Genomic DNA, 27,591 nt, shown 5'->3' on the forward strand with positions numbered 1-27,591 from the left:
TCCCTGTGTGTGAGCAGCCTAATAAAATAGACACACAATGAGAGGGAATGCTCACAGGGACACACACAAAGCTTAGTTAAATAAAGCTTCCATCTTTCATGTGTCCAGTGAATGGTCACTACATATACACACACACACACACAGAGCCACAGATGCTCGTGAGACCTCGCACACAAACACTGCTTTTGACTAGTTTGTTGTGGCATGTAATATAGCAGGTCTGCAGAGGCTTTTCTGCTGTTTGAAATTCCATGTGTTGCTTAAGCTGATGTGTAAATGAATCAATACTCTTGCAGTTTGACCCTGTGGTGTGCACTTCACTTTCTTTACAAAGACAAAATGGATGCTAGAGAACGGATGACATGAATATTCTGTTGTTATGCATGCTATTTTGATTACTGAAAATACAAAGAAGTGTTTATGGTTGGGATTACGGAGCTCGCTGTTCCAACATCATTTTAATTTCTAATCACTTGGGAGAATTTGGTGTGCTATTGACATTTAAAGAGCTTACGTTATTGGATCTAGTCTATGAAATTTCCTGTTCATGTGCTGAGACATGATCTGAATAGGATCCCTGCAGTTTCACAAAATTGCCCTCCCATAATATAAGAGCAGAACCTAGGAAAGTGTGATTTGTACTTGAACCTGCATATGAATGTGTATTTAAGTAACTGTGTGTGTGTCTGGCTTGTCTGTCTCTCTCTCTCCCTCTCCCCTGCTCTTGCTCTCTACCTCTCTGTCTATCTCTCTGTGTGAATGTTAAGGGGCGGATATCACACTGCAGTTTAAATAGCTAGGCAGTAATGTGTCACTTTGTGTCACAAATGAACTTTAAAGAAGCATGATACTGAGTCGACGTAGTGTGAATCTGATGCGGATCTGAACTTGAAAATATCTTGCTGCTAAAGGATCCTAATCTCATGTGGAAAGCAGAGCATCACACTGATGCTGATCTAACAGATAACTTACTAGATACCACCAAAAACCAGTAAAGCTCAAACTTTAAAAAGTTATAAACATCAAAAAGTCAAAACTAAAAGGGCAAAATAATGCTTGTCATTAGTGCTGTTTAAAATGTTAAAAAGTCCTAAATTAAATATAAAAGCTTAGTACAGTAGGATAGTAAGGACATACTGAGTAGCTTTGCCTCTTATATCAACCTCACAGCATCTGTTAATATCAGGGTTTGTAAATGTTAACTGATGCAGGGGCTTAGATACACTATATTGCCAAAGGTGTTGGGACACTCCTCCAAATCATTGAATTTAGGTGTTCCAATCACTTCCATGGCCACAGGTGTATAAAATCAAGCAGCTAGGCATGCATACTGCTTCTACAAACATTTGTGATAGAATGGGTCGCTCTCAGGAGCTCAGTGAATTCAAGCATGGTACCGTGATTGGTTCATGGAATTGGTTTTCATGGGCGAGCAGCTGCATCCAAGCCTTACATCACCAAATGCAATGCAAAGCGTCGGATGCGGTTGTGTAAAGCAAGCCACTACTGGACTCTAGAGCAGTGGAGATGTGTTCTCTAGAGTGATGAACGCTTCTCTGTCTGGCAATCGTTGTTTTTCAGGGGATGAGCTCGGCCCCTTAGTTCCAGTGAAAAGAACTCTTAGTGCTTCAGCATACCAAGACATTTTGGACAATTTCATACTCCCAGATTTGGGGATGGGGACAGTTTGGGGATGACCCCTTCCTGTTCCAACATGACTGCACACCAGAGCACAAAGCAAGGTCCATAAAGACATGGATGAGTGAGTTTGGTGTGGAGGAACTTGACTGGCCTGCACAGAGTCCTGACCTCAACCTGATAGAACACCTTTGGGATGAATTAGAGCGGAGACTGTGAGCCAGGCCTTCTCCTCCAACATCAGTGCCTGACCTCACAAATGCGCTTCTAAAGGAATGGTCAAAAATTCCCATAAACACACTCCTAAACCTTGTGGAAAGTCTTCCCAGAAGAGCTGAGGTTGTTATAGCTGCAAAGGGCGGACCAACTCCATATTAAACCTTACGGATTAAGAATGTCATTAAAATTCATGTGCTTGTAAAGGCAGATGTCCCAAAACTTTTGGCAATGAAGCCTATATATTTATTTAATTCATTTCAGATTGAGAAAGCATGTGATTTTACTGCAGGAAACTAACACTGATCCGTATATTGAAGCAGAGTAAATGGAATTGTAAAATGTGCTGAACAAATGTGAGCATGTATTACAGTACATTTCAGCATAGCATACCAATCATATTCTACTGTTGAGGTCATTATTTACATAACACCTTGCGGAATCTGCAAAATTTTAATAATGAAAAAAAGAAGGATCATAAAAATTGCATTTTGTTTTTATTAGTTGCCCTGAGTAAGCTGTTCACATAACAGATGTTGACATATAGTCTACAAGACGCAATAAAAACTGAATTTACACAAATGAACCAAGTCCAGGAAAGTTTACACGCTTGATTCTTAATACTGTGTGTTGTTATCTGGATGATCAAAGACTGTTTTTATGCTTTGTGAAAGTTCTTCATGAGTCCATTATTTGTCCCGAGCAGGTAATCTGCCCAAAGTTCTTCAGAAAAATTCTCTAGCTCCTGCAAATTATTTGCTTTTCCAGCATCTTCTGATTATTTTAGCCCTTTCCAGCAGAAGCTATATGATACAGAGACCCATCTTTTCACACTGAGGATGACTGAGGAAATCAGACGCAACTATTCCAAAAGTTATAAACCTTCACTGATGCTCATGAACACATCATGATGCATTAAGACCCAGGGGGTGTGTAAACTTTTGAACAGGATGAATGGTGTCAATTGTTAAAGATTATTATGTTTTTCCACTTAGTACTGCTTTTTATAAGCTACATAAGTTATTTACATGTTTCCCAGAACAAAAAATAATAACAATTTAAAGCCATCAGATCATCCCTTTATGTCAGCGTCTCTGTCTTGTCAGCTGGATTTCATCGCTTACCCTGGCACTTTAATAATAGATTACTGCAGCATCACTTCTTTATTCACTCTTTTCATCTTTTCTGGGACTGCTGGAGAGATTCAGCTTCCCAAAGTTAAGTCACCGGTGGAATATGAGCAACACAATGTACACAGCACTGAAACGCTTGAAAAGAGGATGAAATCTGTGGAGCAAGAAATGCTTAATGCAGCTCAAACATTATCAGCCTAAAATGCCAGTACTTCCATTAAGACGAATAAACGTCCATTAAAGATGCTACTGAAGTAATAAGGCACGTGAGCACTTTTGCTGCTTTCATGCTTCTATTAGAATTATCCCTCTACCGTTCTTTTGACGTGGTAATTATGAGTATGTCGTGTTCACCTGATTTATTGTCGGAAAGAACATGAATAATGCCAGGTTCATACATCCATTTTTCTGTTTAATTTTTTTTCATTTTACTTCTATTCTGACACCATAACTCATTACTCAGTGAGCTAGCTTGCAGAAAATAGTGAAATTTTAATCAAATGCTATACAAAAGCTGTACAAATTCAGCAATGGCTGCTGATGTACATAATGGCTATAATGATAAGAGCTAACAATTAGCTGCAATTAGAAAAATGAACAAAACCTAGAATTCAGAACAGATACTGTATTCTCCTCCACCATGATGGAAGTTTAATACCATTTCATCTCGGAAACTCGGATATCAAAGTAGTAATTACGACTTGGACAGCCATTCATTTGCAACTTCCTAGTGGGAAACTCATATTTACTGTAATTCTAAAAGCATGTGAAGATAGCATTAAGAACCAGTTTCTTCTTGTTTCTTAGATGCATCTTTTTATTCTTCAGGCCTGAAAGCCTAAGGACAAGCCAAAGGAAACTTTTTCAACTTTTATTGTTAAATCTAGTCTTTTACAAACTCCTTCTGTGAAAAGCTTTGTGGTTGCTGGTGCGATTCTTTGTGACCTATCATATCATCCAGAGATAGACCAACTGGAGTTAGAAAAACCTCTGGCATTTTCTGAATGTCCAAGATTAGCCCAGGAGAAGTGTCCATCAGCCGTTGCTCTTTAGATCAAGAAAGAAAAGCTTGTGACATTTGATCATTGATATATTTTTAGAACCCTGGAGATCTTTTTGTACCCTTTATCACAATATATATGGCTTCGAATTAACAGCTTTTAACAAGACCTTTTCGACTCACCAGTGACATATGCCAAGACTGTCCAAGATCTGGCCATACTGGGCCAGATGTCCAAATATGGCAGTATCCTGATGCCAGTGGACTTTGGAGGCATGCTTAATCTGTACATCTTGTGTCTTATCTGAAATCGTATTCAGAAAACACATGGTCTGGAGAAACGGCAAAAGGCATCTTTAGACACATCTGTAATCCAGGCAATGTGAAAGTGAATGTTTAAGAGAAATTAGAGAAACTGCAGCTTGAGGAAAACTACAGCTGCGTTTCAAATGATGTACAATACACTATGCGCTTAATGTATACTATGCACTATGTACTGTCTAGTGTATGAATTTTAGAAGAGTAGTATTATCTCAAACTGAATACTAATCAGAAGTATGAGCTGTTTCCCAAATGCTTGAATTGTTCAAGTATAGAATCACACAACATGGACTAATGTAAAAGATATTTGTAAGATATTCACCATAGTGTTGTTGGCCATCCTAAAATTTTTCAGATCTAGTGCCTGGTAGCCCCACCCCTTTTCTTTCATGCTATGTAAGCAAAGCTGCAAGTGTTGAGTGCATGAAATGTTCAAAATTCCACAGCACATTTTTTCGGGTGAATAACTGCATCATCTCTGATACCTGAAGTGCACTTCTCCTTGTTGAATTTCTCAGTGCGTACACACCTCTCACACTACTGGTGTAAAAGAGAATGAGATTTGGGGAGCATTTTTCATCATTTAATATTGATCTTCAGCTTTTCATTGCACATATATAAGGCACACATCTAATAAAAACTCTGGAATTTTGTGGTCGTTTCCAGTTACTCACATTTTACGGAAGTCGACCACAAGAAACATGGATTAAGACTGAATAGCAGACTTTTATAATGAGTAGCAAATTCTACATGCAATTCATCCAGTAATCAAACTGCACTTTATTTATTTAACATATCATCCTTCTAAACAAATTTCTTCTTTATTCTTCTTCTTTATTCTCAGGCTATTTAGCAGCTCTGTGCTTGACCATTTACACCACAAGATGGTTTTTGAACCACAATTTACACTTCACACAGAGTGCATGTTGTAGGTGGACCCAAACACAGTATGTGTGATGAGCCTTAGTAAATGGAAAATTATCTCAAATGCTCAGTGAGTGCATCAGGTCTTGTGTGTGTGTGTGTGTGTGTCTGTCTGTCTCTCTGTCTGTGTGGCCACATTTTTATGAGAATCAACAAAGAATAAATGTCCTCAAAATGATTGCACATGTCCTCAAATGTCCAGAATATGACCTAAAATATGAAAACAGTTAAGTAAAAAATATCAATAGGGAGTCACAATGGCAGTAAAAAACCTTTGTGTGGTAAACTCTATACTGTTTCTGTAAACCCTGCAAAGCTGATGTGTGTCCTCCATGTGGTCCTGATACAAGGTGTCTCTATGGCAACAGCAGGAGTACAGGGAATTGGCTGGCCTGACTGCTGAGACTTCTGTTAGGATGTAGACAAGCAGACAAGGCTGTGTGTGTCTCTCTCTCTCTCTCTCTGTGTGTGTGTGTGTGTGTAAAAATGTAATGGCTATTTTTATATTTTTCTTTCTCTTTTGATCCGTTTGTGCTTCCCAGTGATTAAATTTGTTTTCAGTCAAAGCCTGAAGCTATCATTAGTATATCCATTGTGTCAAATATTCAGCATATGCAGTTCGGCGGAACAAGAGCAGAAAGATCGAGTGCACTCTGAGACATCATGTTCTGTAATTACACACTGTGTTTTGACATAGTGTGTTTTTCAGCAGAGTATTTTTTTTTTCTTTTCTATCTTATTGAGTCTCTCTCCTGGTCTCTTTCTCCCTCCTGTGCTTGCAGGGGTAGAAATGATGTGACAGATTGCATGTGATGGATTTCATGACCTTTGAAGAAAATAAGTGCTTCATGCATGAGAATGAGGTGTGTCTGTAGATGAATTATACCAGATGTGACTTAAATAAATAAATAAGTAAATAACCAAACAAAAAATCATCATCATCTGGCATTTGTCTGTAGCTTTGAAATAACTTTACTTTACTTTATGCCCTTAGAGCACACTTGCCTACTCAGTTTGTGCTAATCATGCTCTAAAAAGATTAGGAGCACTATTCACACTAACTTAGATTTCAGACTTGTGTTAATTTTGGGACTGGCAGCTTCTGTCAGCTGTGTGTGGATGGTTGTGTGCATATATATTTAAGGGTTAGAGATATCTCTGGTCACCAGAGACTTTATAACAAAGAAAGAAAAAAGAGGCAAGAAAGATCAAGCGACTGTAGGTCAGAGAAGAAGCAGAGCAGGAGAGACAGACAGAAAGTGCTCACCTTGAAGAATATTGTTTCTAAATTATTCAGCATCTATTAAAATTTATGCAGCACCTTGGCCTAAAACAACTGAAAGGAAGATGTTAAATATTTGATTGTGTATATAAATATGGCCTTAAATGGAAGTTTGCAAGGACATTTTCAAGGTTGTTTGGAGATGAAGGAGTTTGTTGACCTCACTGTTGTGAGAAAGTCATTTTTAGCGTTGCTGAAGTGTGAAAAAGACGGAAAAAGAAGAAAGTGGCTTTTGGCAAATAAACTTTTTCAACAGTAGAGTTTCTCAGTAGGGGCTAGACCACCACCTTTAAACACAAACCCTTGACTTTAAGCCCAAAAGGAGGAAACATGCAAGAATACAAATGACTAATCCGATGTTATATTAGTGATAAGATGACAAGCATTGAAATCTATTGTGTGTCTGTTAGAAGTCTGTTACTTTATTTTCAGTATATCGTATTTATGACATGAATCACTGCAGTTTACTCTTAATTGGATTATTCAGTCTTTGCGATAATAATGGTATGTGATTACGAAGTGTCTATTCTGATATCCTTTATGATTTATGAATTCGTCATATTTATGTATTTAATATTACCATTTCATTGACTTTGCGTTGTTTTTACACACAAAATAGGAATTTCAAGGTGACTTACTGTAGATTTAATGCTGCTCCACACTTGAGTATTAATAATGGATTTAAGGTCTGCTCTTCTGCTTTATTGCACTAATACATGGCTTTCATGTAATGTTTAAAATGTGCAAGAGCCAGTATTTGTAATTCACAGAATTGCACGCAGTTCATTTTTAAAAGAAATTAAGCAACTATCCTAAACTGACCACATGTTAAATAGTTACAAATCTCTTGGTTTTTGGTAGTCAGGTCATGCCAGGTGATTGAAAGATGAAAGATAAGATTCGAAAGTTTCTCCATGATAACATTTGTCTCCTTTCCTCTTCTTCAATCAACTGAAGTATTTCTCAGATATTTCTCCAGCCAGATCTCCTCTTAATCATACACTGTTCCCTCTTATCAGTCCTGAGTGCATCGTTGTATCTCTTGAGATGTTTGTTTTTCATATTCGCCTTTTGCTATTCTTCTGAGAATACCTCAAGCGTGGTCATTGTGCCAGATAGGGCAGATGGGACAGCATTTCCTGTCATTCTATTCCATTTGGCTGTCAAGGAGAGAGACAGGACCAGTGAGAGAGATGACAAAGAACAAAAGACCCCTGCAAGTAACTATTGTTTTCCTCTCAAAAGCCACGTCATGTTATCCCAAGTGTGCTTTTCGTGTACTTCATCTAACCCATGGCCCTATTTACAGACAGCCATGTAATATAATAAAAGTGTGAAGGACTTGGCAAGGATACAATATGTCTGGCAGTGTGAAAACTGGCTATGTCTCTATCAACAGTATAAAATGTTGCCTCATTAATGGATTATGTCTCTTGATATAGAACTTACAAGCACTTAAAGTAAATCCACTTTATTTTAACCTCTTTCCCACAAATGGCTCCAGTTTATTATGTGCTCTTAACGTCTTTGAATCATCACTTTGACCTCACTTTTCAACAAGTCATAACATTTCGTAGATTGCTACAGCAGTTTGCTACAATACTCACAAAAAAGCTTGTTATGGCTACAAACACAAAGCTCAAACTTGATTACTTCAGCCTCCATACTGGAAATTGTTTCATCATTTGGCTTTCCAGTTGGTGTTCTGGAGGACATTTCGGGGATTATTTGCCATGTTGTATGGCTTTAATATAGTACTAAGAGGAATAAACATCCTTAATGTTAAGCATGGTTTATACTTCTGCGAACACGTATTTGCGCATACGCTCATATAGGTGCCTGCCTTCATAGATCCATGTCATACGTGTTTACAATATGATGCAATGTCATATGTACCAGAATAAATAAAATGGGGTAAGCCAAAACAGTCTCAGAGCCAGTGTTTCACTGTAGGAATAATAAATATGAGACAACGAGTGTTTTGAAAAGTGTTGGGCCATCATCAGTTATTAAGCAAGTCAATTCACAAAAAATTAAGTTATTCATATTTCGAAGCAACTCCATTTAACTTTTGTGTTTAAATCGACAATTGTAGCAATCACAGAGTGATGAATACTTAATCGTTTTTCAAAAAGGAAAGAAATTGCACCACCATACTGGAGTCCCTTAGAAGAAAAGAAAATTGCTGGATCCTGCGAGTTGATTGAAGTGGCCATTATAATTACAGCTACAGTCAGTATAAACTGTCTCACACTTTATATTCTCACATGTCACAATATCATGACTGTAGTTTCCTGCAAATAAATCCATGATACAGTAAAGTGATCATATAAATATGTATAAAGCAAAGACAGACAAAAGGCAGACACCTTATAGCTGTAGGAAAACGAGAGTGTTGTCGTACAGGACACATTTTTTCATTCAAGACTGCTCCCTAAAAATGAGCAAAAGCATGACTACAGCTGAAAAGATATTTCTAGAAATAGTTTTTCATCTGTTACAGTTATGTATATTATGTCGAATGGACTGCACTTACAAAAGGGTTTGAAGAAGCATGTCCCCAGCCCATAAGCGAAAAAGAGAAAAAGTACAGGATGTGATGTGGATTTAGGGCAGGATAGGTCTGAAAACCCTTGATAGACTTGGCACAATTGGGGTTACAAGGTCATAATGTTTTCAAGTATACAACCAGATATACCTCCCTGCCTCAACCAGTCAGCCCTTGCCTACAGGCTGGTTGACACACAGCACCCTAGCTACTCATGACTCAGTGTTAGCTTTTGGGAAGACAGCATGAGAGACCGTTATTGCACCTCCTAGCTATAAACCCCTTCTTTGAGTCATGAAACATATACACTTTAAAGCAGAAGTATAAACCAGGCCTCACACACTGACAGATGTGACATTTGTTTTGTTTGTTAAGGAAAGTGACAGCTTTACATTTTTAGCTTATTATACAACAGTCATTTAAAAAGTGGCATTCCAAGAGTGCTGACTTTTAATATAAAAGCACTTGTACTGTACATTTCACTCTACTTGTTTGTGTTCATCACACAAAATTTCAATTTTAGCAATAGTTTGTTAATTGAAAATATTACTACATGTACTACAGGTTGTCCGTCAGCGCGTGCTTGGCAACACGCAGCGCTCTATTCAGCTGTGGCTTCTTTAGCTTCTTTTTTCTTTGATGGAGCAAAAATAAAGAAAATATTTGGCCGCTGTGTGTGTGTGTGTGTGTGTGTGTGTGAAATGTCAGTTACACTATATGAATTTCAGATTTTTAAAACTTGGGTATGAACGCAATATCAATATCACACTCCTGCTTGTTACATTGAATATCATTATAGCTGTGATTACCTGATATTCAGTGCAACATCACTCTTGCTCGTGCGATATTTCTTAAGTATAATAGCCCTCAACACATATAAGAAGGTGTCTTTGTGTTATAAGTTTGTTCGCGCAGCTCATTCTGGGATGTCGTGTTGTGTCCAGTCAGCTTCTGCTAGAGCAGTCACATATGCCTTGGCAGAGGCACTGGCAGAATCCATACACTAGACACACAGTAAGGCTGGTGGGGACAAGGCTAACACATACAATACCCAGAGTAACTCTTTGGATCACCAGTAAGTAAATGCCTAGTGGCAAGGACCCAAAGTAGAAGAAGCCAAGTAACCACACAAGGATCCGGGGTACGTGATTGCAAAACTTGGTGAATGCGTCCTGGTCCATTGTGCCACCATTGGATGCCACTGATACAGAGTCCAGGCTGTGTTCCCCATAGTCATCGGAGCTACCATTGCGACTGGGTGAATGCTGTGCATCTCTCTGGACTTCCATAATGGTGATGACCAGGCAGTTAGAAGAATCGTGGTATGGACTGTCACTGGACGATAAGCTCTTGGGTGTCAGCACCACCTCTTTGTTGTGGTCTGAGCTCCAGCACTTGTCTCGAACTGCCAGGAATGACATGATGTTTGAGTCATCTGGTAGTGCTGCCACTTCATAGTCACTAACTCTTGTCTCGTGCCTGCAGAAGGGACAGCAGATGCAGCCTGAGCTGTCCCCAATGTCCAGGATCTTGTTAAGGCAGCGAGCACAAACACGGTGCAAACAGTCCAGTATCTTGGGCTTACGGCTATGAATGTTGTAGCGCTGATAACAGATCTTGCACTCAATCTCATCGCTGGTGTTTGTGGCATTGAGGTTAAAAGTATTGCTTGGATTTGAGGGTGCATTGGCACTGGCGATAGGGCTTCCAGAGACACTAGGCTTAGTGACATTTGGATTGGCATTTGCAATGGGACTAGAGTTGTCACTGGGATTTGCAGGCCTTTCGTCTGGTTCAGCCTGAGCACAGCTCATCTTGGCATCATACTCTGCAAAAAAAAAAAAAAAAAAGCTATTATGTTAGCTATTATTATTTAAGAAATGATGATTATCGTTCACATGTATTCATTTACACTGCTTTGGAAAAATATGTTTTGTTTTGTTTGTTTGGTTTTTTTTACCTAAATTAGTCCTGCACTACTTTTTTCTTCATTATTATGCCACTTGATGGCTTTTCTATAGTGTCTAAGAAGCCAAGGAGGAAGATTAATTGCAAGTGAAAGAATAAAATGGAACTGGCTCTGGGCAAAGGTTTCAGTCTTCTCTACAAACATTTCTCTATTGTTAATAATGTGGGAACAGGCATATAAATGCATTTCCAGAAGCAATTTGTTTTGGCTTTCCAGAGTGTAGTAACATGACATGCAAATATGGTTGATTGATTTAGAACAGAGCCACAGCTTTGTGGGATGCTGGAGTTTAGGCATATTTGTACAGATTGACATTGTCTGATTAAGCCAAGGCTGCTGCTGTCAGTCACTTGAATTAGGATGTGATGGGGAGCTTGTTTGGTAATGCTTGCCCATGAACTTGTGTAAAAAGTCTCTCTCTCTCTCTCTCTCTCTCTCTCTCTCTCTCATGTATATATATAAAACAATATATCCTGCAATCCTGTTTTCACTATTAAATAATTGAATTTCATGTGTAACTGATTTGTATAGTATGACAAGGAAATGCCTGAAAGAATGTTTTTGTTGAATGATATTGATATCTTGGGCACTTAAGAAAAAGTGTCAGAACTCCTATGTTTCATAGCAATGCAACATACAGAAGTAGCTGGGTTGTTTTTTTTCTCAGGGAAGTGGTTGCCAATGCTGGCCCTGAAATAGCTCTGCTCTGCATATTTTATAGCCTTCCCTGCTCTAACATACCCGATTCTGCTAATCTGATAAGTATCAAGTCGACATGTGTGAAAACATTACAACATCCTGAACCAAAATTATGATTGGAATTATATATATATATGTAAAAAGTTTTATTGTCAGGATAGTTGCTCTTACGCTAAAATTAACATTAGATTGACACAATAGCACACTTATTGTGTTGAATCTCTTTCTTCTAATAATGTTGCTTCTAATACCATTATCAGTAGTAAGTGGACAGATTTTTATGTTCCCATAAGTTACATACCAGATGCTGTATCATTTATACATTATTACCATATTACCATATATCATTTAATACATGGGTTTAATGTCATTTCCTCTTTTTGCCTAAGATATTGGACATCCTATACCGAAGGATTGTTCAGGGGGAAGAGCAAATCATTGGGATTTATCACTTTTAATATAACAAAATTGCTTAAATTGTCATTCTGTTATATCTTGTGTGGCTCGTTGCTGTCTGCAGCATTATGGGTCCATGTCATAAACCTACACGGCAAACGAGTGTTTGCTTGTTGCTTTGTCGCTTGACCTGACAGCTAGTGTTCTTCATTTTTCAATACAAAACTCAATCAAGCAGACAGAGGTAAACACATAGTCATTACTTTTATATGGTAATGTCACAGTATCATAAAACTTAATAAAGTGGCAGGCAATTATTGGGATGAAGATTAATAAGAATTCATTTTGATCAGCACACACACACACACACACAGTGTCTGCAGAAACCAAAACCGGCAAAAAGTATACAAACCGAAATGCTTAAAATTAAAGCACATCCCAAGATCCCTCCAGTATCGTGCAAGCAAAAATAAACAATTAATAAAATAAAAAAAGAAAATTATATTAGTGTTGTTTTTGTTCAGTGTTCTGTTACTTAACAAAACTCCTTTTCACAGTTTCACCTGGGACATGCTGGTATGTGGAAAGATGAAAACTAGCAAAATAAAGTGCATTTCATGGATGAAAATGTTGGCCAACCACTTGCTGTCTCTTTGTTGAGGGCACAAACACAATGTGTTACATTTTCGAAGATAATGACTATAATACACATATTAGTTTCCACACTGTCTGTATTAATGTTCGTAACTAGCTAACAATACATAGTTCGACTGAATCAGGGCAAGTGCACTGGAGCTTTCATTTGCTCGCTGAGCTAACCAATAGAAAAATTATGAGTTTCCTTAATGTATGATTACACGATTTCTCCATCCATCAATCAAACCATCCATCTGAGGTTTCTCACAACTGGTAATTCAAACACACTGTATATTTGACACCATCACACAGCATTTTCAGTAATCACCTGAGAACATTCCCAAAGTCTTCAGTATGAGTCACTATAGCCTCACTAGTTTTGCTTCTCATAGACTGTAGTTTAGTTGACTTATAAAAGAAATACTGTGGCTTCACTCCGTTTGTTGAAACCATTAAATTCTCATAGCATCAGCATTTCAAATTCATCATCCACCGCTGACTTCAGACTGTTCAGTACAAGTGTTAATGCTCAGCTTCACAGTACAGAATTATTTAGTTAGCTAATCCTATGGCTTCAGTTAAATATGTGCAATAATTAAGCAAATCTGTCACCAATATGACTGTAAAAATGGATAGATTTCAGCTGCTGATATAATTAATCATGGGGTATAAATCAAGGTGCCACTCTGATTGAATGTCTACATATCGCAAACTATCTTCTAATATTAAGACAGTGATACTTTCACCCTTGTTCACCTTCGAGGTATAAAAAGCAGGATTAATCAATTGCCAGTGTATCCACACTAAATGGGCTAATAGCATGTTGTCTTTATGCTGTGGAACAAAATAAGTGATTCTGATTAAAGCTGTGGCAGATGCTATGGATCTTTACACTAAACAGATGACTTGCAGTCTATGAGGTCAAGCTGCCAAGGCTACAATAAAAATGCAGCAAAAACACCTCTTACCTTTTTGCTTTTGCAAGTATATATTTGGAGCTGCATTTTGCTTGTACCTAGTTTGTATAAGGGAAAATGCTCCTAGACACATTGTCCATTAAGTTGCATTAAGTGCTAATCACGGTTCTCTCTTAAACCAAGCCATCTTATTTATCTCCTACTCCAGTACGATCAATGTGTGTGCAGCAGAAAAAGCCAGCCTAGTTTAATTATTAAAATGAGCAGTGCATGCCATATAAAACCCAGTTCAGTCAAATATACCCATCATTTATTAATTCCCTATAAGAGATGAGGTGAAGAAATAGAGGCTTGTTGGCATTTAAAGTGGTCTGGCAGTGAAGATTTCAGGAATCGCTGCATATTTACTTAAGCTCCAAAATCTTAATTTTGTTCTCAGTGACACTGAGCATTGCATAGTTGTTGGTGCCAGATGGGCAGCTTCAAGGATTTTAGAAAACGTGGATTGCTTGGCATTTTTTACATAGAACAGTGCCTAGAGTTAGGATTAGGGTTACATCCAGTGAGCAGCAGTGTTGTCAATGCTTGTTGAAGAGAAAGGTCAGAGAAAAATGGCCAGACCATTTCAGCTGACAGGAAGCCTACAATAACTCAAACTGCTCATTACAACCATGGTGAGTAGAAAAGCATCACAGAATGTCAAAAATCAGAATGGCTACAATCAGGTTAATCAAAACTTGAATGAAAAATGACCATTGTGATGTTAAAAAGTCTAAATCCTGAACATCAGTTCACTAACATCCAGGGCGTGAGGCCTCCACTTGTGTTGCTAATTGATATATAAATATATCAATATATATCTATATATTGAAACACCACTGAAAAGGAGCAATAGGTCTAAAAATATTCTTGTGTGTGTGTGTGTGTAACCCCACAGTATACATATTTTGTTGTGTTTCCTTTTCCATAACCTCTCCCCTTCACAGACTGAGGAATCCAATTCGTTTGTTCATTTCATTGTTTGTTTGGTTGTAGATCTTTAGACATCCAGTAGCTAAATTTAGCTGCCTACATAAGCTGGACAATATATTGACGAGTTAGCCAGGCTGACATCTAGCCCTTAATGGTGTGTGTTTCTTTGTGATTCTTTCTCTTGAAGTGAGTAATACACATGTAAAATCCTATTTTCATCTTTCTGTATTTTTCCAAACTATAATAGATTTTTTTTACTATTATGATTTTGTATTTTTTACTTTAGATGTTTCCATATATAATATAATTTTTTTATTCAGTACTATCATCATCCATAACAAAATTATCATTTTAAATAAAAGCCTATAATGTATAAAGCATTTTAACACTACATGTGCTAAAGTCTGTAGTAGTGTGACTGTGTGTGAAACAGTCATGTGCATAATGAGTGCTTTAAGCATCTATCATTTATAGACAATGAAATTCTTGTCATACAGACGGTACACTCCTCCCTAAGACACAGCGCAAAAATGATCAGCAGCTCTTACCTAGTACAAAAAGTAGTTAAAAGGTTAACAAGTGAAATAAGAGATATACAGTGTACGTAGTCATAAAGTATTGTGGCCTATATATTCAATATAGACCAACAAAAAAATTAAACTAAGAAAAATGTATGGAAGGAGATGCTTGTAAGGAGAAGGTTATTTATTTTTGTCAACCTGAAATTATATTTCAGAATCAGCCCCGGTGTCAGAGGTGTCAGGTTGGATACATCAAACATCACAGCCCAGCAACAGCACCAAATATGTCTGAAAGATAGTTAGCAGTCAATCAGGGGTGAGAAAGAGTCTGAGAGTCAAAGTCAATATAATACTAGAAAAGGAAAATACACTATCTGGCTAAAAGATTGTGGACACCTGACCACTGGACATCCCATTCGATCATTAATATTGAAATGGTTACCGCTTTGCTGCTTATAACAGCCATTCTTTTCCAGACGATTTTGAAGCCATTTCACTCAAGTTTGAGCACAAGGGCCACTGTCATGCTGGAACAGGTTTCATTTATCGTTATTGTTCCAGTGTAAGGAAATATTATTGCTAATCATAAAAAGACATTCTAGACAATTGTGTGTTTCCAACGTTGAGGCAACAAGTTAGAGAAGACTGTCATACGGCTGTGATGTTCAGGTGTCCTCATCCTTTTTGTCGTACAGTATAGATTTGTGATGGAGTTTGGCTTCCTTCTTGCTGAACAGACAAGGCATTTATTTGATCTATTGTTTGGTGGGAAACTGTGGAATATGTATAGTTACTGAGTTACTAAGTTATATTCAAACAATCTCAGTTATATCAGGTGAGAGCATCTGCTGTGTTTATTTATTGCTCTGTGTTTTAGAGTCGTGAATACATGGGTGCCTTTCCATACTGCATAGTGTATTATACTAAATGGTTTCTCAGCACAAATTACTATTTGTGCTGAGAAACCATTTAGTATAGTACTAATTAAGCATGCAACTTATGGTGCAATGTGCTGTTTGGAACACAGCCTTGAATTCCCTCTGGACATGTGCTTTTACTGGCAGGATTATTTTGTGCAGTGGTGAAGAGGACATCAAACCCCACATTTTGAAATGTTTTGCCAAAAGTAGCTTGCAATAGTATTCATCAACTAGTCTCAGTGCTCTGTAACACTCAAGATGTTTAGAAGTAAATATAAACTTTCTACCACTTGGAGAGAAATATTAACAGAGGTAAATGCTGGAACGATACTGGCAGTAACTGCTAGGATAAAACCTGACAAAAACCTCAAATTACTATGTTAATTTCTATGAAATTTATGTGATTAATACAAATTTAGGTGAATTCTCATGGTGTAAATGAATAAATAACAATGGATGTCATCTTTATCCACATCATAATTGTATTCATCACAAATTCATTACAGACTGTTAGTTTAACCATTAACTGTTATCGTGAGAACACTGCTGCATATGGCTTTCCCCATAGGTCTATGCTCCAGATGTTGATCTGTTTGAGTGAACTATATAATAATAAGTTTAGAGTGCTGTTGCCATGGTTTCTCTCTACCCCCTGGTTTTTTCTACAGGAACCGGGGGACAATTTGTTCATTGCTTGCTGAAATAACTGGATTCTTCCAGCAGATTAAGGCTTTGGTGAGCATTTTATGATTATTCCCTTTATATTGGTTTAGGTTTACATGGAGAGAGAGTTGCAAAGATGCATATATGGAAGCGAGCTGTTTTTTTTCCAGTCTTCTGCCTAGTTGTACAGTAAGGATGTGCGTAAAAATACATGCACTTCAAATAAAGCTGTTTCTCCCTAACAGGACATGAAGTTCATGCAAATACAAAGTGTCTTAATGTCTCCATACATAGGGGAAATGAACACTTGAAGCAAAAATGTAACTTTATTTAGAACAAAACATCCTTTACATCCTCTCATTTCTACTAACTTTTGATCTTTCCTTAGATCCCAGCTTCCTGATCTAGATATGACCTAAGAATGATATTGGATGCATTATAATATAATATAATATAATATAATATAATATAATATAATATAATATAATATAATATAATATAATATAATATAAAGTACAAATATGTGTTTATTTCTCTTATCTATGGAGACTTTTGGTACACCTTTCAAATTTAATAAGCGCCCCCAGTGTTATGTATACCAGAGCCTGAAAATCACTTCAAGGACAGCTTTTTTTGTCTGTGCAAATTAATATGAAGTGCTTGTACATTTCCTGAAGCCTTTTTCTGCCATTCAACAACAAAAGTTGTTAATGAGAAAATGTCTCTAAATTACAATCATGATATTGAAATAATAATAATAATAATAATAATAATAATAATAATAATATTGGTTTTATCAGGGCTGGATATGTGACTAGCCTGGTTACGCTTTTAATTTTACCCCCAGCGTCCTCACAAATGTTGTCTCTATTACATTTCTTTGCCTTTGTTGTTGTTGTTGTTGTTTTAAACCTCTGCCATAGTGTATCCATATACAGAGACTTTAACTACAGAGATACTTGTACACTAGCTCATTCATACATTATCCAAGTAGCCAATCGTGTGGCAGCAGCACAGTGTATAAAAACATGCAGATGCAGTTTTATTTATATTATTTATATATATATAATATATATATATTTACACCGAACATCAGTACTGGGTGAAAATGTGATCTTGGTGAATTTGGCCATGGTATGCCTGTTGGAGACAGATGGACTTATTTGAGTGATTCTCTCCTGAGATTTCACAAAACTGCGTTTACACACAAAGCAAAAACTCCACAAAAAAACATCCTTTGAGTTAATAAGAGAGTAGAATGGACAGATTGGTTTGAGCTACAGTAAGAGTGATGACCACTCTTTACAGCCATGGTGAACAGAAAAGCACCTCAAAATGCACACGATTTAAATCCTAACTATAGCAGAAGACTATTTTGTCAGCTGATAACAGGAATCTGAGGGAACAATAGATGCAGACTCAGAAACTAGACAGTTAAAGAATAGAAAAGGAGCACACAGTGTTTTCCAATCTTCAGCTGTCCACATTTGTTTGAACCTGTTTATGTGCTGTTTATCATGCTGAAATATGATTGGCTTATTGGATGTGTTGCTAGTTGTGTGAATGCACAGCTATGCAGATGTTCCTATTAAAGTGGCCGGTGAACGTTTAACCCTGCATTTCCTGTCAAGAGCATGTGACTTTGTAATGATTATTTGTAAATCACCACAACAATAAATACAAACAGACCACACTCAGTTTTGTGCTCTTCATGTGGGATTTTGGTCAGTCGTAGTAAATCACTGTCAGCACAGTGGACTGCTGTTTATTTGTGGTTATTGGGGATGGACCTTTAGATCTTAAATGGTATTGCTTTGGGATATTTTTTTCAATATATAGTGCCAAATACTATGTGCCAACATTGACAGAGTTGTGAATTTGAGCTGGGATTGTACAAGTGTTGCTCAGTTTTGTAAGAGAAATGTGATTGATGAGGATAATCACTCCACATGTTTGAGTGCCACCTTCTTCAGCTGAAGCACTTGTGTTTGTGTTTCAGCAAAACTGGCACCAAGTCTGCAGTCTCGTCTCTGCTGTACTCTGTTCTTGTTCTTTAAGTGTTTTCACAAGTGTAGATGAAAGGTGGTGTAAGACAGTCTTGACTGTATGTGTGTGTGTGTGTGTGTGTGAGAGAGAGAGAGAGAGAGAGAGATGTGTATGTGAGGCAGGCTTTACTCAGGAGACTTGGGTCATGTTATATAGAGGACACTGCAGCCGGCTCTGAAAATGTCAGCGTCTCACAAACATCTCTCTATTATTTGCAGCTCATCTTAACTGCCCTCTCACTCATCAACACTCATCCCACATCAAGCTGATTTCTTTCTCAGAAATGTCAATAGTTCATCATGGCATAAAGCGGAAAATCAGCTTCCAGTCATTTAAAATAATAAATAAAATGATTAAAAATAAAGACTGCATTTTTTTTCCTACTCCACATCAGTGATTTGTCCCTGCATGGCAGCTCCTGTCAGAAATGATTGCTTTGGATGTCAAATTTGTCAACCTGTCTGTCCAGGGAATATACTGACAGAACTCTATATTAAGAGTCTAGCTAAATTTAGAGCCATTCTGTGTAAGCGGGTTCAAATATATGTTTAATTACATCTTTTATATTTGTATAGGAGTTGTGATTTTATAAGATTTGTTTGTGGGATTAGTTAAGCTACATAGAGTTTGGTCTAATTCATGTATGAATAGTTTTGCATTTTCTAACTTCTAACGAATTACAATTACATTTTCTGTTTTTTTTCCCCACATGATGGTCAAATGGCAAAATGTTTCCACAGAACACAAGAGAGGACAATTCCTCTCTATTCATACACCCTTCTACCATTTTCCTTTTCATCCCTTTCGTCTGTGCTGTTTTAATATAAGGAATTTGTCCAGCTGTCCCTATCATTACAGGATTAAGGCTTCAGTTCCTTAATTATATTGCTCCTACTGCACCTGTCTAACACGATAATAATATCCTTCCATAGCTGCAGCCTCTTAAATGCTGTAGTAGTATTTGTGAAAGATCTCGGTTGGCTGTGAAAACTCTCATAAGCGTGTAGAGGCCCTGTATTGCTATCTGAAAAATATCTGGAACCTGTGGCTCAGTGTTATGGGATATACAGGATACGCAATGTATAGGTATGATAACTAAAATATAAAACAATTTGAATACAAATGAGCAGCTGGAGTAGTAGTGTGTGGTTCCAGTACATTTATTATATTTTGAAATTAGGACTTGCTGAGAAATATAAAATAGGTAACTAGTGCAGATTTGGTGGTGATTAGGATCATTCCTGTTTGTAACCAATGTTCACACATGATGTATGTTTGCATTGGCCAATGACTGCTTGTCAACATATAGTGTAAGCTAATACAAGTCAAAGTGGCATGTGAAAGGAGCAATGGGAAATACTCTGTTCTGGCTACAGAATGGCAAATAAATATCTTCATTTGTTGACAAAACTCTCCATAACTGCTGAGTGGAGTTCAATTTCAGCTATCCTACAACTGTTCTCTCTTATACTCCAGGGCACAGCACATTTCTCTCAGCACAACTGGGAAATTAATGTTTCCAAATGAAGCTAGGTTTGAAAGAGCAACAGGTCACAAAACACCAATTTAAAAGAAAGTCTCTTGTATTTACATCCAAAATGCTTCTTTCTTCATCGAGCATGCTTACCGTACCAGAGTAAGATAATATTATCTCTGGTTATCCTATAATTATGTGAGCTACTTTTTGTTAAACTCACCACTCTATAACTTCTGAAACACAGTTTGCTTCTCTTCCTCACATCAGGCTTACATATGCAATTCAATCATATTGGTGTAGCACTTTCAACAAATAGGCATTTCTCACAGAACAGCTTTAAAGAAATACAGTTCTACAGTAGATTTAGATCCCTAACAAGCGCTAAAAACTCACTGAGCTGACACGAGGAAGAAACTTTCAGAGGAACCTATTCTCTTTTATGTGATACTGAATAGTGTGATTATAAATTATGAACTGGCATAAACTGTTTTTGTGAGAGTCTTTAGTGTGTGGAGATATAAATACAACTGAGGACTGATTAGTTAATTCAGAACAGATTATGCTGATTCATGTAGCTGTTAATGGTAAAGAAAAATGAGCTGTGATTTAGAGAACTTTAAATTCACAGTTTATGTGCAGACAAGGAGTTTCGAAATGATTGTTGTATAAACATCCCTGAATCTCGGAAGGTCCATTTGCTAATAGGTAATGGGTTTTTTAGCAAAAACTACAACACAAAGGCAAAGTAATTCTCCAAACTCTGCAACAAGGGCACGGAAAATCCCTTAGAGTACAATGAAGTCATGGTTTGAAGGCAAATGTGGCCTTATATGCCTATTAGTCGCAGTGCTTTTTACCACAAACAGTACGTTTGTATACACATGAATATAGTAATTCTTCACCGTTCATGCTTGCTCAGCAGAATTGTATATTTCCTGCTTATGTAATCCGTCAGTTTCTTACAGCACCTTATCAAATACAACTTTGTGCTTGTGTCTTGTTTTATTTAATAAATTATGTCCAAGGAGACCTGTGCTTTTACTCTCCAGATAATACAATATTCCTTCTAATAAAGTGTTTTTTGTTTGAAAAATGTATGCAAAGCTGTACATTTTACTTGAATGTATAAAAAAACCACCTAACAAATCAGCAGCAGATGTGACCTTCGCAGTTTATCTTCTTTATATGCTATAAAATATTAAAAGCATTGCTTGAAGAGAGCAAGCGGTAGAGGGTAAACCAAGCACTGTGAAAAGTTGAAATGGAGGAGTGACAAGATATTTAACAGGAGTATAAATAACGGACACAGGAAGATATTTCTGATTTATATTGTCAATAATATAATAGTGGACTACTGATATGCTGTATATTTGTTTTATATAAGTAGCTTTAGTTAGTTAGGCTACAGTAAACATATGTAGATTCTATTTCTATTTTTCTGTTCCCATATTTTCTGTGGTTTTAATTCTTCTTTTTTTATTAGAGCACCGGCTACATTAGAAATCTATGTAAATACAGTCCTTTAAAAATAGATCCCCTACTGTATAACACCCTTTTACCCTCACCTCTGTCTACTGCAGTAGGAAAGTGCCAGGGTGAAAACTGTGGTGACATTGCTGGGTCATAAAAAAAAAGGCAAGGCCTAACTGCATTTTATCTTAAACCGCATTGCAAAAACAATGCATTGAAATTAGAATTCCAGATGAGTGTGAAGTTGTAAGCTATGAATCAGTATATCTACCTGCATCCTCTATGGAGAACATTTCCTATTGGCTTTATACATAAAACTGTGAGGTTATTGCCTCTATATCAGTTTTTTCTTTAAAGTACACTCCTGGGTCTGCTCTTTTTATGAATGCATATGTACCATTTGTCATTGTTGTTATTTCCCTTGCTCAAACCCAGACCCCATGATTTATATTCACAACTTTTTTTTTCATTGGGTTTTACAAAACAATCCTCAACTTTAAAAAAAAAAAAAAAAAAAAACCTTTTACCTTTTACATGGAACAGTGTCATTTTACTCAATTTGTTGATCAGCTAGTGATATTTGTGTAATCCATAAATCTGATTGATCTGTTACTTAAGCTAGCAACAGTTACAGTCTGAAAATCACAGCTAAAAACTGAGGAAACCAGATCTGAATGATTTCTGAGGTGTGTGTATGGAAAGCTTGCAAACTTAACTGCTAATCATGTTTCAAATACATTTGCATTCATTTTGTTTATAGTACTGCATAACTATTTAGGTTATGATAAATGACTATAATTGGAATATGTCAGCTGTGGAAGCTTAATCATACACTGACACTGTATTACTTAACAGGTACATAATGTGTCTAAAGTAAGGATTATTAATATTTTAGTAGAAGTTCTTTATAGAGAATTTTCCCCTGATTGGTCAGTGTGATATGGCTGTATAAGGATTTCATCAGGCTGACCCTGAGAATACAGTGTTGCTCATCTTTAGCAGACTGGACAAATAAGACATGCTTGTCAGGAGTGAATTAAACGATCTGTCTGACACAATCTATTGTAATCCAGCAGGCAATCCTTCTAAAAGTTCTGCATGCAAATTTATTAACACAGGCAGTAATATCACAGGCCCTAAAGGATCAGTTTTTAATCACTCATCACTCCGCATGAATCACCATAGGAGTTGTTTACTGTCTCTCTTTTGCAAGAGTTGCAATCAGCTGTACATACATTATACCATCTAAAATAAAGGATTTCTCTTCTCCAGTGGTCAGAAATATCAGCAGCATTAGACACACTGTAACATAAACGACATCCCTGTTTTTAGTGGTTGTTTTTATGGGAACAATGAAGTGAGGAAGTTGAAAGAGCTCATCTACATGTTCAGCACTTTGGAATCCCATGCAAAGAATGTAGAGTTTTAACAACAGCCATTCCATCATCAGCCTATTTTAGAGATCTATTGGTTTCACCTCCTACAGCCTCAGAAGCACTTCGCACAGCTGATAAAGGACGTTAGACATTTCTCTTAAAACTCTGTATATGCATTACCTGGCCTATTTTACAGTAATTCAGACAGATATAGCTCAAGAGCTTCTACTCACAATGTTCACATCTTATTCGAATGTTCCAGAAACTGCTGATCTCCTGAAATTTTTCTGCACAACAGTCTCTAGAGTTTTGCAAAAGCAAAAAGCATTCAGTGAGTGGCAGTTCTGTGGGTGGAAATGCCTTGTTGATGTGAGATGTCAGAGGAGAATGGCTGTTTTGACTGTTTTGAGCTGACAGGACGGCAATGGCAATTCATTTAACCACTCTTTACAACCATGGTGAGCAGACCAGCATCTTAGAATACACAACAAAATGTTGAACCTTGAGGCCATTGGGACACACCAGCAGAAGCCTACATCAGGTTTCACTCCTGTCAAACAAGAGCAGGAATCTGAGGTTATTGTGGGCATAGGCCCATCAAAACTGGGCAGTTATAATGTCATATCCTTCACTGCTAGTTCACTGATACCCACTGACAGAGGCCCTTATGTTGCTAATTGATATTTAATCAGGTAATCTCATAATACAGGTCTATTCTGACAGGGGTGAAATCAGATGTGATCTTTTGCTGTTTTAGCCCATCCACCTCAAGGTTTAACATCTTGTGCTCTCTAAGATACTTTTCTGCTCACTGTATCTGCATGACTTTACGCATTGTGATGCTGCCATATGATTGGCTGATAGCTTTTTTCATGAATGAGCAGGTGTAAAGGTGTTTATAATAGCATCGCCAGTGAGTGTATACAGTTTATGACCAGGAGTTTATAGATACCTAACCATCATACCAAAATGTTCATGCTGATGACCATCTTATTTCAAAACCATGGCCATTAATATGGGCTGGGTTCAATTTCAGCCTTTAGTCTTCTTAATTTTGGTCAAAATGTGGCTGTGGGTATCAGTGAGGTCGGGTACTGATGTTAAGCAAGAAGGCCTGGGGCATAGTCTGCACAGTCAACACAGTATACAGTCTATTTTCATTCATCCCAGAGGTGTTCTTTGTGGTTAATGCCATGACTCAGGTCCCTTTGCAGGCCACTCAAGTTTCTTCCACATCAAACTTGGGAAATCATGTCTTTATGGAGTTATTTTGTGCACAGGGGCATTGCAATGCTGAGAAGGAAAATCTTAATGCTACAGCAAAGAAATAAAGTTCAGACATTTTGCTAAATGTCCCACATGCAGGTGTGGTGGTCAGGTCTCCACAAACCTATAGCCATATTCTGTATTACCATAATCATGATGTAGAGTAATCATTAAACACATGCAGGATTTTGTGTTCTAAACCAGAGCACTGTGGGTCTGTAAATGTGTATTTGAGCTGTGTGAGTGTGTGTATATGAGCACTGTGAGTGTGTATCTGAGCTCTATGTTTGTGTCTTTATTGGTTTGAGTGTATATATGAGCTCTATGTTTGTGTCTTTATTGGTTTGAGTGTATATATGAGCTCTATGTTTGTGTCTTTATTGGTTTGAGTGTGTATATGAGCTCTATGTTTGTGTCTTTATTGGTTTGTGAATGTGTATATGAGCTCTATGAGTGTTTATTGGTTTGTGAGTGTGTATATGAGCTCTATGTGTGTTTATTGGTTTGTGAGTGTGTATATGAGCTCTGTGTGTGTTTATTGGTTTGTGAGTGTATATGAGCTCTATGAGTGTTTATTGGTTTGTGAGTGTGTATATGAGCTCTGTGTGTGTTTATTGGTTTGTGAGTGTATATGAGCTCTAGGTTTGTGTGTTTATTGGTTTGTGAGTGTGTATCTGCGCTCTATGTGTGTTTATTGGTTTGTGAGTGTATATGAGCTCTATGAGTGTTTATTGGTTTGTGAGTGTGTATATGAGCTCTATGTGTGTTTATTGGTTTGTGAGTGTGTATATGAGCTCTGTGTGTGTTTATTGGTTTGTGAGTGTGTATATGAGCTCTGTGTGTGTTTATTGGTTTGTGAGTGTGTATATGAGCTCTGTGTGTGTTTATTGGTTTGTGAGTGTGTATATGAGCTCTAGGTTTGTGTGTTTATTGGTTTGTGAGTGTATATCTGCGCTCTATGTGTGTTTATTGGTTTGTGAGTGTGTATATGAGCTCTATGTGTGTTTATTGGTTTGTGAGTGTGTATATGAGCTCTATGTGTGTTTATTGGTTTGTGAGTGTATATGAGCTCTAGGTTTGTGTGTTTATTGGTTTGTGAGTGTATATCTGCGCTCTATGTGTGTTTATTGGTTTGTGAGTGTGTATATGAGCTCTATGAGTGTTTATTGGTTTGTGAGTGTGTATATGAGCTCTATGTGTGTTTATTGGTTTGTGAGTGTGTATATGAGCTCTGTGTGTGTTTATTGGTTTGTGAGTGTATATGAGCTCTATGAGTGTTTATTGGTTTGTGAGTGTGTATATGAGCTCTATGTGTGTTTATTGGTTTGTGAGTGTGTATATGAGCTCTGTGTGTGTTTATTGGTTTGTGAGTGTATATGAGCTCTAGGTTTGTGTGTTTATTGGTTTGTGAGTGTATATCTGCGCTCTATGTGTGTTTATTGGTTTGTGAGTGTGTATATGAGCTCTATGTGTGTTTATTGGTTTGTGAGTGTGTATATGAGCTCTATGTGTGTTTATTGGTTTGTGAGTGTATATGAGCTCTAGGTTTGTGTGTTTATTGGTTTGTGAGTGTATATCTGCGCTCTATGTGTGTTTATTGGTTTGTGAGTGTGTATATGAGCTCCATGTGTGTGTGTTCATTGGTTTGTGAGTGTGTATATGAGCTCTATGTGTGTTTATTGGTTTGTGAGTGTATATGAGCTCTAGGTTTGTGTGTTTATTGGTTTGTGAGTGTATATGAGCTCTAGGTTTGTGTGTTTATTGGTTTGTGAGTGTATATCTGCGCTCTATGTGTGTTTATTGGTTTGTGAGTGTGTATATGAGCTCTATGTGTGTGTGTTTATTGGTTTGTGAGTGTGTATATGAGCTCTATGTATGTTTATTGGTTTGTGAGTGTGTATATGAGCTCTATGTGTGTGTGTTTATTGGTTTGTGAGTGTGTATATGAGCTCTATGTGTGTGTGTTTATTGGTTTGTGAGTGTGTATATGAGCTCTATGTGTGTGTGTGTGTTTATTGGTTTGTGAGTGTGTATATGAGCTCTATGTGTGTGTGTTTATTGGTTTGTGAGTGTGTATATGAGCTCTGAGTAGGTATATGTGCTCTGGTAGTGTATATATGAGCTCTGTGAGTGTGTATATGTGCTCTGGTAGTGTATATATGAGCTCTGTGAGTGGATATATGAGCTCTGTGAGTGTGTATATGAGCTCTGGTAGTGTATATATGAGCTCTGTGAGTGTGTATATGTGCTCTGGTAGTGTATATATGAGCTCTGTGAGTGTGTATATGTGCTCTGGTAGTGTATATATGAGCTCTGTGAGTGTGTATATGTGCTCTGGTAGTGTATATATGAGCTCTGTGAGTGGATATATGAGCTCTGTGAGTGTGTATATGAGCTCTGGTAGTGTATATATGAGCTCTGGTAGTGTATATATGAGCTCTGTGAGTGTGTATATGTGCTCTGGTAGTGTATATATATGCTCTGTGAGTGTATATATGAGCTGCATGAGTGTGTATATGTGCTCTGGTAGTGTATATATGAGCTCTGTGAGTGTGTAGATGTGCTCTGGTAGTGTATATATGAGCTCTGTGAGTGTGTATATGTGCTCTGGTAGTGTATATATGAGCTCTGTGAGTGTGTATATGTGCTCTGGTAGTGTATATATGAGCTCTGTGAGTGTGTATATGTGCTCTGGTAGTGTATATATGAGCTCTGGTAGTGTATATATGTGCTCTGGTAGTGTATATATGTGCTCTGGTAGTGTATATATGTGCTCTGGTAGTGTATATATGAGCTCTGGTAGTGTATATATGAGCTCTGGTAGTGTATATATGAGCTCTGTGAGTGGATATATGAGCTCTGTGAGTGTATATATGTGCTCTGGTAGTGTATATATATGCTCTGTGAGTGTATATATGAGCTCTGGTAGTGTATATATGAGCTCTGTGAGTGTGTATATGTGCTCTGGTAGTGTATATATGAGCTCTGTGAGTGTGTATATGTGCTCTGGTAGTGTATATATGAGCTCTGTGAGTGTGTAGATGTGCTCTGGTAGTGTATATATGAGCTCTGGTAGTGTATATATGAGCTCTGTGAGTGTGTATATGTGCTCTGGTAGTGTATATATGAGCTCTGTGAGTGTGTATATGTGCTCTGGTAGTGTATATATGAGCTCTGTGAGTGTGTAGATGTGCTCTGGTA

The 27,591-nt window shown here is 37.3% G+C and overlaps 2 protein-coding genes across 2 annotated transcripts in view; one reads left to right on the forward strand and one right to left on the reverse strand.

Moving 5' to 3' along the window:
* Positions 1-27,591, forward strand: part of cep89 (centrosomal protein 89) — an 86,880-nt gene that overhangs the window by 43,929 nt on the left and 15,360 nt on the right. The window lies entirely within an intron of this gene.
* The window catches only part of zgc:165481 (uncharacterized protein LOC100073327 homolog), a 22,676-nt gene continuing 2,232 nt past the window's right edge, over positions 7,148-27,591 (reverse strand). Inside the window, exon 2 of the mRNA XM_058382321.1 lies at positions 7,148-10,890. Within this exon, the coding sequence (XP_058238304.1) occupies positions 10,007-10,876 (870 nt within the window). The 5' untranslated portion in view covers positions 10,877-10,890 and the 3' untranslated portion in view covers positions 7,148-10,006. The remainder of the gene's footprint in view (positions 10,891-27,591) is intronic.

The sequence above is a fragment of the Hemibagrus wyckioides genome, linkage group LG27, assembly GCF_019097595.1.
Source record: "Hemibagrus wyckioides isolate EC202008001 linkage group LG27, SWU_Hwy_1.0, whole genome shotgun sequence".
NCBI classification, from domain to species: Eukaryota; Metazoa; Chordata; class Actinopteri; order Siluriformes; family Bagridae; genus Hemibagrus; species Hemibagrus wyckioides.